The following is a 17,131-nucleotide window of genomic DNA, read 5'->3' as shown; positions in this document are numbered from 1 at the left end:
CCCCCCATCCCACTAACTAAACCCTCCCGAACCTTCCTTCCTTCCTTCCTTCCTTTTCCGATCCCCATAAGCGCCTTGAGACCATGAAAATGGCAGCAGTGTGCTGTATAAATCTCAACATAACATATATTCAAATACCAATTAACATTTGCACCCGGGGAAGGTAACTTAGCCAACCAGGTGGTTGGAAACAAAGGCCAGACCTGCCAGTTTATTGTTCACATTTTACAAGCTACCCGAGGCCGTTCCCTGGGTGTCGCTAATGTGTTTTGCCATCCCTCGGCCTCTCCTCCAGCCCTTCCCACTCCCCACCTCTTCCCATGACCCACACATCATTTCCCCAAACTCCACCTACCTGCTGGGGCTCCAGGCTCTGCCTCTCCTTCCTGTCAGGCTGCAGTCAAAGAAACAGAAAAGGGACTTTGTCCCTTTTCTACGGCAACAGCCCTTTTGTTTTCTTTTACGGAAGACTGGGCTTACGGAATACACGCAGAGGCAGTCTCCCTTGAAGAAAATTATTCGGACCCCAGAGAGGGGCCCAGAGTGCTCATAGCTACCACCCACTTGTCAGGGATGGGGGGGGGGGGTGTACCAGGCTGTTATGAGCCCTGATCTCTTGCCAAGACCCTCGCAAATGTTGACGGGCCGTTACCAGCCTGTACGACCCCCGACGCAGTAGTGATTGCTATATAATCCCCACATTGTATGTACCTTTCAGTTTCCATTAGGCTCTGCATCATGACTAGTTCCAATACATTCATTTAACCTATTTTTGGCCACCAACGATTGCCTACTTCCAGCAAATTGTACCATCTGCTGCCAGCACAGAAAAGAAGGGAAGTCAATGTTCCCCATTGTAACTTATGCCCTCACACAGCAGAAAGGCTGCAGCAGTAAAACAACTATCCCCAGGTAGTGTGCTACTGGCTTGCAGAGTGGATTGGACCAGCTGAAGTGCTATGTCCAGCTCACATGTGCAAGCACAGGTCAGGTCCGGCCTTTGACTGCACGCACTTAATAATGTTTATGGCACATGTAAGTTACTCATTGTATCCCCAAGGTAATGATCTCTGCTGGTAATCTATTCAAAATTAACATGGTTAAGTAACATTTAATGGAATGGTGTATATTGTATTGGTCCTGCAACCACCTTTTAGCTCTTAAGCCTGGTCCTGCTCACAAGGGCAGTTCAGCAACAAAATGCCAAGCCCATTGCTCTTTGTGCCTAAAGAGACACTGCAAGATAGCCACACCCTCTCTTGCGATACCCAACAAGGCAGAAACGGGGGGTTGATTTTGGTACTATTCTCCCGAGGAACAATGCCTGGCAAAGTTAGTACTGACATGGACATTTTGAGCGGTACCAGGCTAACATGTAAATGGATATTTCTCCTCTGGTATGGCAAAGCGAGTTAAAGTGTTTGTGGTCCCTCGTGAGTGAGTACCAAACTATAGAACATGTTACTTGGCCTTATTCATCCTAGGCAGAGGAGTGTTCCCACTTTTGGCTAAACTCTATAATTGTTTGAATGTCTTTCAGTCAAAGATTGCACAGCAGGGATTTGTATTAATGGGCGTCAAAAATTGGTCTGACATAGCCATGCACTATTTGTGAATTTACAATCTAACCAATAAGCACGGCAACATTTTCTGAAAGAAAATACACCAGTTAATAAACGATTCAGTCTTCCTTTCTCCACAGGATTTACATAGTGAATAGGAACATGGCTACAGTTTCTAGTAATAGCTTACACAAAGCGAGGTTTGAAAAAAAAAAAGACACTGGAAAATGTTTTACTACATTTGCAGACCATCCCAATGGAAGTCAGCCATGGTTTAGAGAGAAACCAGACAACTATTACAAGAGAAATCGTGTCTAGCAGGAGCTGGGGAAAAGCTCGCACTATAAAATATGCTGATGACTGTCACCATTGATGTGTTTGTCCAACAGCAGCATCAACAAAGACATAACAACGTGCTGCTCTTCGGTTTGAGTCAGCACATTCCAGCTCTTAAACACATTGTGTCCAGCACTCTCAATGGCAGCTGTGCCTTTTTGTTTGGGGATGGAGAACAAGTGTGGCAGCACAGGAACATTCTCGCATAAACATTTGTTCATTATGTGCTGGTATAGCGAATCCATGGGCTGAGGCTGAGCAGGGGGGTGCTTATGAGGTCTGCATATGCACAGGCCTTTTTTATGACTGCCAACCAAAGGTTTCCAGAGTGAAGTCATACACAGAAGACCACCAAGTAGGTAGTGTTTGTCCAAGCATGATGTAAGATTACATAAATCTTACTGATACATGCTGCATTCCTATGGAAGCCTTCACTGAATTCTTTACGGTTCGGCTTTTGAGACCTGGACAATATCACAGGCATAGTCGTGAGTGTCTTGTGAGTGTGGCAGGAGTGAGTTTCTAACTGGATATATTATACTTAGTTAGAAACAAAAGAAACAGATATAATCTCTTCCAAATTTACTTTGCGTATGGTGGTAACAGATGTTTTGGAGCTTGATAGTGCACAGAGATGAAATATTGCATGTTCAGATCAACCAAGTGTCTAAATGAACTTGCCTCTACAGTAGGGGGTGATGCAGACCAGGCGAGGGGTCATGGTGGGTTCTGTATCGTGAAGCCTGCACACACCTATGTACACCATACGAGTGCGGAAATGAAAATGAGAATGAGTAGGCGCTCTTCACTTGCTTTGAGTTTCCAATATCCAACGATTCACAATCACGCCCGAGAAAGCAACCTAGCAGGTGCCATATCTTTTTTCTGCTGCCCTATTGTTGTCGCTGCCAAGAGTAAAACCACGGATTGTTGAACCTATTCAGTCAAGCTTAGATGGGTGCAAGAGCTGTGGTTTCGCCTCCTCAGAACACCTGCACAGCACGCCTGCCGTGCTTCCTAGTCACAACCCGAGAGAAAAGAGCGATCCTTATCCGCCAGAGACAAGAGGATTATAAAGCCGAGCCGTTCTATGTACTTTGGGTGCTGCTTCATCTTCCAAATCCTTCCTGTTTGTCGTATGTAAAGACCAACATAGCTTCATACCACAGAGAATGCTGCCCATACACTGACGAACATATCCTGAAGAACCGACCACAACTAATAATTATTTTAAATAAAACTGGTCTGGATGGTGACTTGCACAATAATTTGGCAAACGATCATGCAGCCCTTCAGCTCAAAATGAGCTGTTCAAGTAAGGACAGAGACATTTGCATTTAGTAGGTGTACAGAGAGCGATGTGAAATAAACGATAATTTGAAAACCATCACCAAATTGGCATGTGCCAACTGGCACAGATTTCCTTAGTTGGCAGCTTAAGCAAAGGAGCAACGGAATAGGCCTTACATTTTGCAAAACTGCAGAGTAGTACGCCCTCAAAAGAAAGGTTCAGAGACATTGCTAGATAATGTTTTGATAACTACAGTGATTATCTTTGCAATAATAACAAAGATACGTCCTCCAATTGAAGTGCTGCTTATCAACTCCCATACGCACACAAATATTTAGTAATGGTGATGCATCTAGCTACTAAAGAACAAGTTACTTTCTTACCTGGTAACGTTCTTTCGATGGGATGTTGCTCCGATGTATTCCACATCTTTGACAGGTAATTACCACAGCTGTGCTGCTTCGGAATTGTTTTCTGCGTAGGCGTCCTGCGTCAATGTCGATACGCTCCCTCGAGGACCTCCTCCGACGGTCGACGTCACCAGATGTTATAAGTAGGACGTACAACGCCCGTAGCCTCAGTTGTAGTTTTTTCCCCCTGAATGTGTGGCACCAATCTTCTGCCAGAATGACTACGGAAAGCTTTGCGGAAACGTAAGCTGCAATCGCATAAGAAATTCCGTAGAGGGGCAGGTAGGGAGGGTACGATGTGGAATACGTCGGAGGAACATCCCATCGAAAGAAAGTTACCAGGTAAGAAAGTAACTTGTTCTTCGAGGGGATTGTGTCCTCTGACATATTCCACATTTTTGACAGACTCCCAAAGCAGTACCAACGTAAGGAGGTGGGAAAAGAATTTAGAAATGTTTAGAATGCCCAATCAAATTGCAGAATAGAGGACTGCCTTGCCAAAGGCCAAATCTTGTCCATGAATAGAATCCAAGGCATAATGTTTTTAAAAAGTATGGACAGAGGCCCATGTGGCCGCTTCGCAAATATTGCGTATCGGAACACCCCCTTCAGTGCAGTGGAGGCAGCCATACCCCTAATAGAATGGGCCCGTAAACCTACAGGAGGGTCCTTCCATGCCACACGATAACATTCAGAGATCGTCAAAATGATCCATCTAGACAAGGTCTGCTTAGAAACAGCCTGACCTAAACGCCTTCCAGCGTAGCCAATAAAGAGCTGATCGTACACTCTGACCCGGGACATCCGTGAGAGATAGAAACTCAAAGCTCTCCTAGGATCCAACCTATGGAGCCTCTCCTCTTCCTTACCAGGATGTGGAGGAGGATAGAATGCCGGAAGAATTACCTTCTGGCTCAGATGGAATTCTACCCTCAGGACAACCCTGTCCTTATGGAACACAGTGAAGGGTGGTTTGGCGGAAAGTGCCTGCAACTCACTCAGTAGTGACTGGAACTAACTCGGAAGTAACCGCAACTAAAAATACAGTCTTAAAGGACAACAGTCTCAACGGACAAGAATGTAAGGGCTCAAATGAGGAATTTTAGAACCAAATTCAAATCCCATCCCGGCACCTGGAAAGGTGACGGTGGAAACACATGAGTTAGCCCTTTTAGAAACCGAGATATCAAAGGGATTTTAAAATAAGAACATTCCTCAGACGAGCGCTGAAATATAGACAGCGCCACCAGGTAACCCTTAATGGTACCCACGTGCAGGCCCTTGTGGGCTAAAGAAATCAAAAAAGACAAAACCAAAGGAATTGAACATTGGAAAGGATCCACATTCTGTACCCCGCACCAGTCGCAGAACTTCTTCCAACGGCAACGGTACAGGGATTTCGTTGTGTGCCTTCTGGCCGAAAGCAACACCTCCATCACGTTTTCAGGGAGGTCCCAATCCTTATATCTCAGCCTTTCAGATACCAAGCATGAAGGCTGAGAGACTTCACCTCTGGATGGAGAACTCAACCCCCCCTCCCGTGAGAGCAGATCATCTCGGTAGGGAAGACAACGTGGAGGATCCGGGAACCGAACCTCCGCAACACCTGCGGAACGACAGGGACTGGAGGGAACGCGTACAGCAGTGGGAAGGACCACTCTACTAAGAACGCGTCCCCTAAGGCTCCTCTTGGAGGAAATTCCCGCGAGCAGAACCTTTTGCTCATCCGGTTGACACTAGTGCCTAAGAGATCCACTTGTGGGGATCCCCAAAGGGCAAAGATCTCCAAAAGAACTTCCTGAGCCAGCTCCCACTTGTGAGAGATTGTGCTCTGCCTGCTCAGAGCGTCCGCCGCCGCATTTTCGTCTCCGGCCAGATGAGCTGCTGAGATTGAAATTTCCTGCTGAATGGCCGAGAACCAGTGCTGCATTGCCTCTCTGCACAGTGGGAGTGACCCTGCCTCCCCCTTTTTTGTTGAGGTAGTGCATGGCCACTGTATTGTCCGTCATAATCAGGACATTCTTCCCCCGTACAGAGGGCAGAAAAGCCTTCAGGGCCAGCCTGACAGCCCGCAGCTCTAACAGATTGGTGTGGAGTCTGGACTCCGATGGAGACCAACAACCGCCGACGGTCAGCTCGTTGGCATGAGCTCCCCAACCCGTGAGGGATGCGTCCATCACGATCGTGCCTCCGGCCACAGTGGAAAAAACGGAGCCCCCTTGAACAGATTTCCTTCGACAGCTCACCACAGAAGGTCCTGGGCGACCAAGGGCGGAATCTGAATGGGGTCCGACATCCTGCCAGAGAATTGCGACCACTGCATCTTGAGTGCCCACTGCAGAGATCTCATCCGCAGCCTGGCCACTGGCACCAGTAAAATTCAGGATGCCATGAGGCCAAGCAACCTCAAGAACTCGAATGCCGAGAGACTCTGGGCACGTTGAAATTTGTCCACCATCTGCAGAATGTGATGAGCCCTCACCTGGGGAGGCAAACACTGCCCCAGGGATGTATCAAGCACTGCTCCGATGTATTGGAGCCGCTGGGTAGGCGTCAAATTAGACTTCTTTAAATTGAGGGAGAAGCCCAGCCTGTGACGGGAGTGGCAGGTGACGGACAGATGATCCAGGGCTTCCTCTGGAGAGCGCGCCCTGATCAACCAATTGTCCAGGTAGGGGTAGACGTGAATCCCCCCCTTTTCTGAGATACGCTGCCACCACCACCATCAGCTTGGTGAAGACCCTCGGGCAGAGGTCAATCCGAACGGCAGGACCCGAAACTGAAAATGCAAGTCGCCAACCGCGAACCTCAGGTACTTCCTGTGCTTGGGTAGAATCGGCACATGAAATATGTAAGCATCCTTGAGGTCGAGAGACACCAACCAATCCTGAAGTTGAAGGGTCTGGAGGACTTGAGAAAGAGTAACCATCTTGAACTTGTCCTTCCTGAGGAGCTTGTTCAAACCACGCAAGTCCATGATGGGTCTCAATCCTCCGTCTTTTTTCGGGATAGAAAAACATGGGGAATACCATCCCTTGCTCCTCTCCGCTACAGGCACCAGTTCTATGGTGCCTTTCTCCAGAAGGGATTGAATTTCCTGCGCAAGGAGCGGATACGGACTCCTCAAAGAGAGCTTCCCTGGTGGATTGCCGTGAGGCCTCTGCCGGAAAGGAAGACAGTAGCCGTGGGCTATGATCTCCAGAACCCACGCATCTGAAGTAATGGCACGCCATTCTTCAAGATGCTGCGCCAGCCTTCCCCCAACCGGCGAACCATGGGACATAGCCTCATGACTGAGTGGAAGCGGCTGAGGTAGTACCTGAGGGCAAAGAGGCAACTGCCTGAGCGGCTTTGACACCGCGAGTACCTCATTTTCCACCTCTGGTACTCCTACGTTGGCCCCTTTGACTGGCAGCCCCACTCGATCTAATAAAGGAAGAGTAGTATCGAAAGGAGCTTCCCCTTTCTATTGCTGTCCCCTAGGCCAAAAGGCAGAGGTTGACGCACTGCAGCGCTCAAGGACTTGGCTGCAGCTTTGGAGGCCTGCAACCTCTCAAGGCTCTCGTCAGCCTTGCTGCCAAAAAGATAGACACCATCAAAGGGCATGTTGAGAAGCCCAGACTGTACATCAGGAGCAAATCCTGACTTACACAACCAAGCAAACCTGCGCATCACGGTGCTCGCCACCATGGACCGGCTAACACAGTCTGCCACATCCAGACCCGACGGAATGGACTCACACATGGCATCCTTGCCATCCTGAATGAGGGCAAGAAAACCATCCCTTTCCTCCCCTTCGGGAATATGTTCAGCCGCCAATGACACACAATTCCACAGAGTGCGTGAATCTTGCAAGGGCACAAACAGAGTTGGCTGCCTTTAAAGCCATACCCCCAGAAGAAAATACCTTCTTCGCCCAACCATCAAAGCATTTGTCGTCCATATCGGGAGGGATCATAGGGTACGCCGACTGCTTTGCTGGGGCCGTAGCGGCCTGCACCACCAAACTCTCCAGAGTAGGGTGCGTGGACAAGTAGCAGGGGTCATCACTGGCTGGACGGTATTTTTTCGGCAAAGACTTGTTCACTGCCGGGAGACTCTCCGGCGCAGTCCAAGCCGCTGCCACCCTTCTTTGTAAGGCCATGTGAAATGGCAACACCGGGTCAGTGGGTGGACCTTGGTCAAGGATATCTGTCAAGTCATCCTGCAGAAAATCCACAGGTGGAGCAGACCACCCCAAATACTCCGACACCCTCGACATGAGGCGCCTGTATGAAGATTCAGCAAGCTTACCATGCTCAGGCCTGCCAAATTCAACCTCCGGGGAGGTATCAAGACCACTGGCGTCATGCAAAGACTGACGCAGGTCTTCCAGCTGGCTATGTCCAGACAACAAGTCATCAGGAACCTCAGGAGGCACCTCATCCTCAGACCCTTCTTCAACCTCTGAAATGTACTCCAAGGGTTGGAACAAGTCCACCCTGGGAGGAGGAACAGAGTATGGGTCAAGAATAGGCTGCACACACTTGCTGAGAGCCTTCCTAGGAGCTTCTACAGCTCTCTGGGGTACCTCTGACAAAAACTCCTCCAAAGGTGTTGAGGGCGTCGATGGGAGTGGCGTCGACATCGACCGAGGCGCCAACGACTTCGACAGCGGCTTCGAGGCCAGAGCCCCGAGCGCATCCTTCGACAGCTGCAGCGCCGATGGCTTCCTCGGAGCCGGAGCATCGGGAAAGTCCCTCGACTGACATGGCGCTGATGGCGTTGATGCCTTCTTCGAAGGCCTCACAGGCTCCAACGGTCTCGACGGCATAGAGGACTGGGACCTGGAGCAGGCACGTTGGCGATCCTCCTTGTCCGACCGGAACCTCGAAGGTTCCCGGTGATCGCGCCAACTGCCTGAGCCCAAAGGCATGCGATCGGTGGCACTTGAGCGTTCCTTGCCAGATTGTCTCAAAGGCACGGTTGGAATGGTGCCCTCCCATCGTCTCCTTATGGAAGGCATCCCATTTCTCCGGAGATGAATGCTTGGTGGGACAAGGAACCCGCCGTCTGGTAGAGTCCTCAGATGGGGAAGGCGACCGAGGAACGCCGCTTCCGTGCATGCCTCGAAGAGGCTGAGGAATGCTCGAAGAGGCTGAGGAATGACGGGACCCACTCCTGGAACGAGACCCCACGTTCGCGGAAAAAAACGGAACTGAGGCTACAGGCGTCGTGCGTCCTACTTATAACATCCGGTGATGTCGACCGTCGGAGGAGGTCCTCGAGGGAGCATATCGATGTCATCGATGCTGGACGCCTACGCCAAAAAAAATTCGAAAGCAGCACAGCTGTGATAATTACCTGTCAAAGATGTGGAATGCGTCGGAGGACACAATCCCCCCAAAACCCAGGTATACCCCCCCCACAAAAACCTTTTTCTCTGCATCTCTCACCCTCTGCTCTGGTTATGCTGCTGCCCTCTCCTGTGCTTTCCCCACTGCGTCCAGATCTTTCACCACCTCTCTTTTTGATGTTTTAATATCTGCTCCCTCTTGTTCCCCCCCACCCTTTCCTCCTCATCACTCCCTCATGTTTTTTAACCACCTCTTCCTCTAATTTTCTCACCAACTGCTCCCATACACTTACTGCCACCTCCTGTTCACCCACCACTGCCATCGATTATTTCACCACCTTCTCTTGTCTAACTGCCACCTCATGGCACCTTTGCTTCTCTTCACCTTTGTTCTATGCCTCCTTCCTTTCTAATTCCCAACCTCCTCCTCCTCCTCCTCCTCCTCCTCCCCTAATCACCACCTCTCGCCCATGCCCTCCAAGCTGCCTTCTTTGCTTCCAATGATCTTCGATGCTCTTCTCCAGCCTCTTCCAAACCAAGCTCCTCTTCCACTCACCTCCCAACCCCCTTCTCTGCACCTCAACTCTCTCCAAGCTCATAGACCCCCTCTAATCCGGCCTCTGCTTTATGTAAGACCCTGGTCCGGGCCCGGGTGACTGCCCTCCATCTATTGTGCTCATAAGTGCCTGATTTCGGGGTTACCCCAGGATTGATTTGTGTGCATGAACATGGGGTTTCCACACTGCCCAGTCACCAGTCCTGGATTCGCACCCAAGCCATCAAAAGGTCTGCTGCATCCATAATCTGCATAGGACATATAATTACACTATTTCCACCATCAGACGCTATCTCGCGGCATGTGGAGCACATCCATGCCTCTTCAATTATGGTTGCACCAGTTTTGAGATCCCCAAAACCTGGCGGCTTTTCTTCTCCAAGTGTGGCTACCAACCATTAGTCTCCAAAAAAATAATTCTGACACACAAACCTCTGAGAATGTTCCAGACAACAGGGTCTACTAGATAGTAGATACGCGACTGCCAATCTAGGCAAAGTGTTGCTAATTTTCTAGGGAAAGCTTTAGCCTCTCTCCATTTCCAACCTTTTGTTTTTCATTTTCTTTGTTGGAGAGTATTTCCCCATACGGCCCATTGGCAGCTTTTGTAATAAACCTTACAGAAAACATGATCACAGTTATGAAGATGCATACACAGGTGAAGCAGCATTTTGTGAACTCGTACCATATCACTCGGAATACTTAGCTAAAGGTCTGAAGTAATTATGTTTGCTTACGCAGGAACCCTGTAATTGGCAAATGAGTCTCTGGGAAATAAGATGAGTTAGCTGGTCCCATCTTAGTGTTGTCAACAACTATAGTTTCTTGAAATATTATGTTATTTATTTTATTTATTTCTACTCGACTCACATTCTGTTCTTATCCTTTGCCTTCTTAACTTTTTGTCCCAAAGGCAGGCGCTTTCATCATTACGTAGTGGGCAACAAACTGTGCCTGCATTTCACCTGGTCTCTCATTCAGCTCTTAAAAATGTTTCACTCTGAGGTCATGGCTGAATAGTGGGATATTTATACTTTTGGTGTTTCTGGGTGGTTCTAAACCAGTTTTTTAATCAAGAACAGCCCAAAGGGCATCATAAATGTGGGCGGGTTTAATCAGAAGCTGACATTTCAAACACTTATCCCTGCCCAGGAATGAAGTAAGTGCTGCCGTCTAAATTGCTCCGGTTTTATGTTAGCAATTCTTCAGGCTTAAGACCTTTGTCATTATCATTCTTCTGGTTTTGTTCCTAGGCTACTTTTGTCATTTTCTGCACCCTGCTGGCGCTGTAGTTTTCTATATTTTCTGAAGAATTTAACACAGTACACAAACAGATGTGCATTTCTAAATGGCATAGGCGATAAACAAAACAGCCCTTTAAGTAGGTAAAAGATGCAATCTGTATCTAGGTATTGATCAAACCCAGGTCTGTACCTCCAGTCATCAGTGGATGACGAACTTGGAGCTATGCACATTTAATGAGTGGTAATACAATTATATCATCATGCTTTTAGACTGATGAAAAACTGTGCTTTCCGCTTGTAAACTTACCTTCGCTTACCTTCTGCTCATCAACATGAGCTGGACATGAAATCAAAATCAAATCAAAAGGTTGAACAGTGCTCAAACACGTGTATGGTGGAAAACACAGGGAACCACACCAATACAACACCACGTGGGACTACAAATCATCTGGGTGTGAAATCAAATGTTTACTGTGCTTACCCGTCTACTGAGGTGTAAAATCATGCAAACATTGCAGTCCAGGGGCCATTTCTTGGATACTCGTATAGCTGTCTGCCCTGAGAAGAATGCCGCCTCCATTTTAGCAAAAGAAATTCTTCTTCATATAATTTGATTGAAATGTTATGAATGTTGGAAGTGGAGTGGTCTGGGTCAATTCTAAGACTGAGGGCTTCTGAATGTTACACCAGTAAAATGATGCCCATCGTTTGCCTCTTCCCACTCAGCATTTGATCGTCACAAAGAAGGTTTCAGAGAACTTCATATCTTCCTATTATTGTCTAAGCTTTCTGTTTCCCAGACACACCTGCATAATGCAGTAAAGAATGGTTTGCGTATCCCAGAATTATGGAATCTACATTTTGACATGTGCCAGATCAGCTGCCACTGATCCTGTTAAAATGGTTCAATAAGCAGCAGTTATGCTTTATAGAGGTACAGACCAAAAGGAATCTCTTTTCGTGGGAGGACACGTTACGCAGTATACATTTCTTTCCGCACTGCTGCAACGATTTCTTAGCACAGTAACTTAATAACATACCCTTGAAGTCCTCAAAGCAATTCACAGACAAATAAAAAGGAAACCAATAATACGCAAACATAATTAAAATGATGGCAAAAAGGGAAACACAAAGTGAGGAGAAAAAGGAAGCACATCAAACACAGCATGCAAAGTACGGTGGAAAGCCGGTCTAATGATATAGGAAGCTGTTTCTCACCGTTCTGAACAAAATGGCTGAACTAAGAGCATCTGATTGGCTATGCCCAAATACCCTCCTCATCATCCTAGTGGTTGAAAGATGACAAAGGAGAAGAAAGGATCCCAGGGCAGCGTGGGAACAAAATGAAGAATTTGTTAGTATTTGAAACAGTAACACACATAAGCAACACGCATAAGCAAAAGCTAACTTAGATTTGAAGATTTCCATGCATTGCGGTAAATGCCAAGCCTGTCGCTTGCAGTACAAAGATATCTTTAAAGGAAATCCTGTATCTTTGGGGCAAATATGTTCCACAAAGTGTAGGACTGGCCACAGTGCACAGAATATATAGTTGGCCCACACTAGGTAACCAATATGATATGTAAAGCATTGGTCACCCTTTTCAAAGTTATAACCTTAAAAAGGGAACACATCTAATTTTCCACTTGCACAAACAATGCAAACGATAGTTTTTTAAATAATACTCTGCCAGGGTTGGGAGACGGGGGAAACCTCCCTTACTTTGTCACTGATTTCAGACCTGTGCTAAAGTAGAAGACAATGGGGTACTATGCCAGAGAAAGGAGGTACCGTGCAAGTGATAATGTGTTGGCTGAGAAATGCACTGCAACAACATGACAGAAGGAGAAGAACAAGTTACTCTCTTACCTGGTAACGTTCTTTCGATGGGATGGTCAGACGACGTATTCCATATCTATGACAGTAATCACCACAGCTGTGCTGCTTCGGAAAATTTTCGGCGTCTGCATCCTGCGTCAATGCGCCGCCTTCGAGGACCTCCTCCGACGGCCGACGTCACTGGATGTTATAAGTAGGACGCACGACGCCCGTAGCCTCAGTTGTAGTTTTTTCCCAGAACGTGTGCCACCAGTCTTCTGCCAGTCTGACACACAAAGCCTTGTGGCGGAAACGTAAGCAGCAATCGCATAAGAAATTCTGTAGCGGGGAAGGTATGGAGGGAGCGATATGGAATACGTCGTCGGACCATCCCATCTAAAGAATGTTACCAAGTAAGAGAGTAACTTGTTCTTCGAGGGGATTGGGTCCTCCGACGTATTCCATATCTATGACAGACTCCCAAAGCAGTACCAATGCAAGGAGGTGGGAAAAGAATTCAGAAACAGAAATTTAGCATGCCCAATCAAATTGCGGAGTAAAGGACCGCCTTGCCAAAGGACAGATCCTGCCCCCGAATGGAATCGAGGGAATAGTGACGTACAAAAGTATGCATCGAGGCCCAGGTGGCTGCATCAGAGATGTTGCGAATAGGAACACCCCTCTGCTGGGCAGTAGAGGCAGCCATACCCCCGGTAGAAAGGGCCCGTAAGCCGACCAGTGGGTCCTTACCCGCCAAGCGGTAACACTCAGAGATAGCCAAAATAATGTGGAGGGGGATAAAATGCCAGAAGAACAACCTTCTGGCCTAAATGAAATTCTGACACCACCTTCGGAAGAAAAGAAGGACAAACTCTAAGGACAACCCTGTCCTTATGAAACAAAGTGAAGGGTGGCTTAACTGAAAGTGCCTGTAACTCACTCACTCTGCGAGCGGAAGTGACCGCAACTAAAAATACAGTTTTCAGAGTTAACAGTCTCAAAGGACATGAATGCAAAGGCTCAAACGGAGCACCCATCAGAAACTTGAGAACAAGGTTCAAATCCCAACCGGGCACCTGGAAAGGTGACGGAGGGAACACATTAGTGAGCCCTTTCAGAAACTGAGAAATTAAAGGAATTTTAAAATAGGAACACTCTTCAGACGAGCGCTTAAAAATGGACAGCGCCGCCAGGTAACCTTTAATGGTGCCCACTTGAAGGCCCCTGTGGGCCAAAGAAAGCAAAAAAGACAGAACCATGGGAATTTCACATGCAAAAGGATCCACATTCCTAACCCTGCACCAGTCGCAGAACTCCCTCCAACGTCAACGGTACAGGGACTTTGTTGCAGGCCTTCTGGCCAAAAGCAACACCTCCATCACGTCTTCAGGGAGGTCCCAATCCTTATACCTCAACCTTTCAGAAACCAAGCGTGAAGGTTGAGGGACCTGACCTCTGGATGGAGAACCTGACCCCCCCCCTCCCGTGAGAGCAGATCATCTCGGTAGGGAAGACGACATGGAGGGCAGATGGACAAGCAGAGAAGGTCCGGGTACCACGTCCTCCGGGCCCACACCGGAGCAATGAGGATCATCCGGGAACCGAACCTCCGTAACCTCCGCAGTACTTGCAGGATGACGGGGACTGGAAGAAAAGCGTACAGCAGTGGGAATGACCACTCCACCACAAACGCGTCTCCTAAGGCGGAGAGATCCACCTGAGGGGTCCCCCAAACGGCAAAGATCTCCAGGAGAATCTCCTGAGCCAACTCCCACTTGTGAGAGATCACGCTCTGCCTGCTCAGAGCGTCCGCCGTCTTGTTTTCGTCTCCTGCCACATGAACTGCTGAGATCGAAACTTCCTGCTGGATTGCCCAGAACCAGAGCTGCATCGCCTCCCTGCACAGAGGAAGTGACCCTGCACCCCCCCCCCCTTTTTGTTGAGATAGTGCATGGCCACCGTGTTGTCCGTCAGGATCAGGACATTCTTTCCTCACACAGTCGGCAGAAAAGCCTTCAGGGCTAGCCTGACGGCCCTCAGCTCCAACAGATTGATATGGAGTCTGGACTCCGACGGGGACCAACGACCGTTGACTGTCAACTCGTTGGCATGAGCTCCCCATCCCGCGAGGGATGCGTCCGTCACGATGGTCACCTCTGGCCAGGGCAGCCAAAATGGAGCCCCCCTCATCAGATTGCCTTCGTCGGACCACCACAGAAGATTCTGAGCGACCGAAGACGGCACCTGAACAGGGTCCGACATCCTGCTGGAGGAATGAGACCACTGGAGCTTGAGTGCCCATTGCAAAGATCTCATCCGCAACCTGGCCTCTGGCGCCAGAAGAATGCAGGATGCCATGAGGCCGAGCAGTCTCAAGAACTCGAACGCTGGGAGAGTCCGGGCAAGTTGAAACTTGTTCACCATCTGCTGAATGTGATGAGCCCTCACCTGGGGAGGAAAACACTGCCCCAGGGACGTGTCGAGCACCGCTCCGATGTACTGGAGCCTCTGAGTAGGTGTCAAATGGGACTTCTTTAAGTTGAGGGAGAAGCCCAGCTTGTGGAGGGAGTGGCAGGTGACTGACAGATGATCCAGGACTTGCTCGGGAGAGTGCGCCCTGATCAACCAATCGTCCAGGTAGGGGTAGACGTGAATCCCCCCTTTCCTGAGGTGCGCTGCCACCACTACCATGAGCTTGGTGAAGACCCTCGGGCGGAGGTCAATCCGAACAGCAGGACCCGAAACTGAAAGTGTGAGTCGCCAACCGCAAACCTCAGGTACTTCTTGTGCTTCGGGTGCATCGGCACATAAAAATAAGCGTCCTTGAGGTCGGGAGACACCAACCAGTCCTGAAGTTGAAGGGCCTGGAGCACTTGAGAAAGAGTAACCATCTTGAACTTGTCCTTCCTGAGGAGTTTGTTCAAACCATGCAAGTCCATGATGGGTCTCAATCCCCCGTCTTTCTTGGAAATCAAAAAACAAGGGGAATACCATCCCTTGTTGCTCTCCGCTACAGGCACCAGTTCTATGGAGCCTTTCTCCAGAAGGGATTGAATTTCCTGCGCAAGGAGCGGATCCGGACTCTTCAAAGAGAGATTCCCCGGTGGATTGTCTTGAGGCCTCTGCCGGAAAGGAAGACAGTAGCCGTGGGTTATGATCTCCAAAACCCACACATCTGAAGTAATGGCGCACCACTCTGAAAGATGCTGCGCCAGCTTTCCCCCAACCGGCGAACCATGGGACATGGCCTCATGACTGAGCTGAAGCGGCTGCGGCGTTGCCTGAGGGCAAAGAGGCAACAGCCCGAGCAGCCTTGGCACCTCGAGTACCTTGTTTTCCACCTCTGGCACTCCTACGGTGGCCCCTTTGACTGGCAGCTCCTCTCGCTTTACCAAAGGATGAGTAATAACGAAAGGAACCTCCCCTCCATTTCTGTCCCCTAGGACGAAAAGGCAGAGGTTGTCTAACTGCATCGCCCAACGACTTCGCTGCAGCTTTTGAGGTCTGCAACCTCTCATGGCTCTCGTCAGCCTTGCTGCCAAAAAGATGTTCCCCGTCAAAGGGCATGTTGAGGAGCCGGGCCTGCACATCAGGAGCAAACCCCAACTTCTGCAACCACGCAAACCTGCGTATCACGGTGCTCGCCGCCATGGACCGGCTGACGCAATCTGCCATGTCCAAACCCGACTGAACAGCCTCACACATAGCATCCTTGCCATCCTGAACCATGGCAAGGAAACCATCCCGTTCATCCCCTTCGGGAATATGTTCAGCCGCCAAGGAAACAGTTCCACAGAGCGTGCATGAAACGAGACAAGGCACAAAAGGAGTTGGCCGCCTGAAGCGCCATGCCCCCTACAGAAAACACTTTCTTGCACCAGCCGTCAAAAACGCTTGTCGTCCCTATCAGGAGGGATGGTAGGGTACGACGCCTGCTTTGCCGGGGCCGTAGCCGCCTGCACCACCAAACTCTCCAGAGTAGGGTGCTTGGACAAGTAGCAGGGGTCACTACTGGCTGGGCGGTATTTTCGCGGCAAAGACCTGCTCACTGCCGGGAGACTCTCCAGAGCAGTCCAAGCTGCCGACACCCTCCTCCATAGAGCCATATGAAACGGCAGTACCGGGTCAGTTGGTGGACCAATGTCGAGGATATCCGTAAGGTCATCCTGAACAAACTCCCCTGGGGGAGCAGACCATCCTTAGTACTCGGTGACCCGTGACATAAGGCGCCGGTACGAAGAATCTGCATGAGTGCCAGGCTCAGGCCTACAAAACTCCACCTCCGGAGAGGTGTCCAGCCCACTAGCATCATGCAGGGACTGCCTCAGGTCCTCAAACTGGCTATGGCCCGAGAGAATCTCGTCAGGCACCGTGTCAGGCACCATGCCATCATCAGAGCCTCATCCACCTCTGAAATGAATTCCAGATGGCGGTAAGAAGGCACAGAACTGGAACCAAAGCCATGCTTGACCTTGGCCAGAGCCTTTCTCGGTGGTTTCCCCGAGCCACGGGGTACCCCAGTCGACACAGCCCCGAAAGGCGTCGAGGGCATCGAGTGAATTGGCGCCGGCATCGAGAG

The 17,131-nt window shown here is 49.4% G+C and overlaps 1 protein-coding gene across 8 annotated transcripts in view; it reads right to left on the bottom strand.

Moving 5' to 3' along the window:
• The window catches only part of ERC1 (ELKS/RAB6-interacting/CAST family member 1), a 2,866,486-nt gene that overhangs the window by 245,431 nt on the left and 2,603,924 nt on the right, over positions 1-17,131 (bottom strand). Inside the window, exon 19 of one of the 8 annotated variants that reach the window (XM_069628619.1) lies at positions 11,953-12,019. The exons of the other annotated variants lie outside the window; for them this stretch is intronic. Coding sequence (XP_069484720.1) covers positions 11,993-12,019 — 27 coding nt within the window. The 3' untranslated portion in view covers positions 11,953-11,992. The remainder of the gene's footprint in view (positions 1-11,952; positions 12,020-17,131) is intronic. 8 annotated transcript variants of the gene reach the window in all.

Source organism: Ambystoma mexicanum, chromosome 12, assembly GCF_040938575.1.
Source record: "Ambystoma mexicanum isolate Mex_15411 chromosome 12, UKY_AmexF1_1, whole genome shotgun sequence".
Classification (NCBI taxonomy): Eukaryota; Metazoa; Chordata; class Amphibia; order Caudata; family Ambystomatidae; genus Ambystoma; species Ambystoma mexicanum.
Note: the sequence above shows the minus strand (reverse complement) of the source record. Positions and strands in the feature narration are given on the sequence as shown.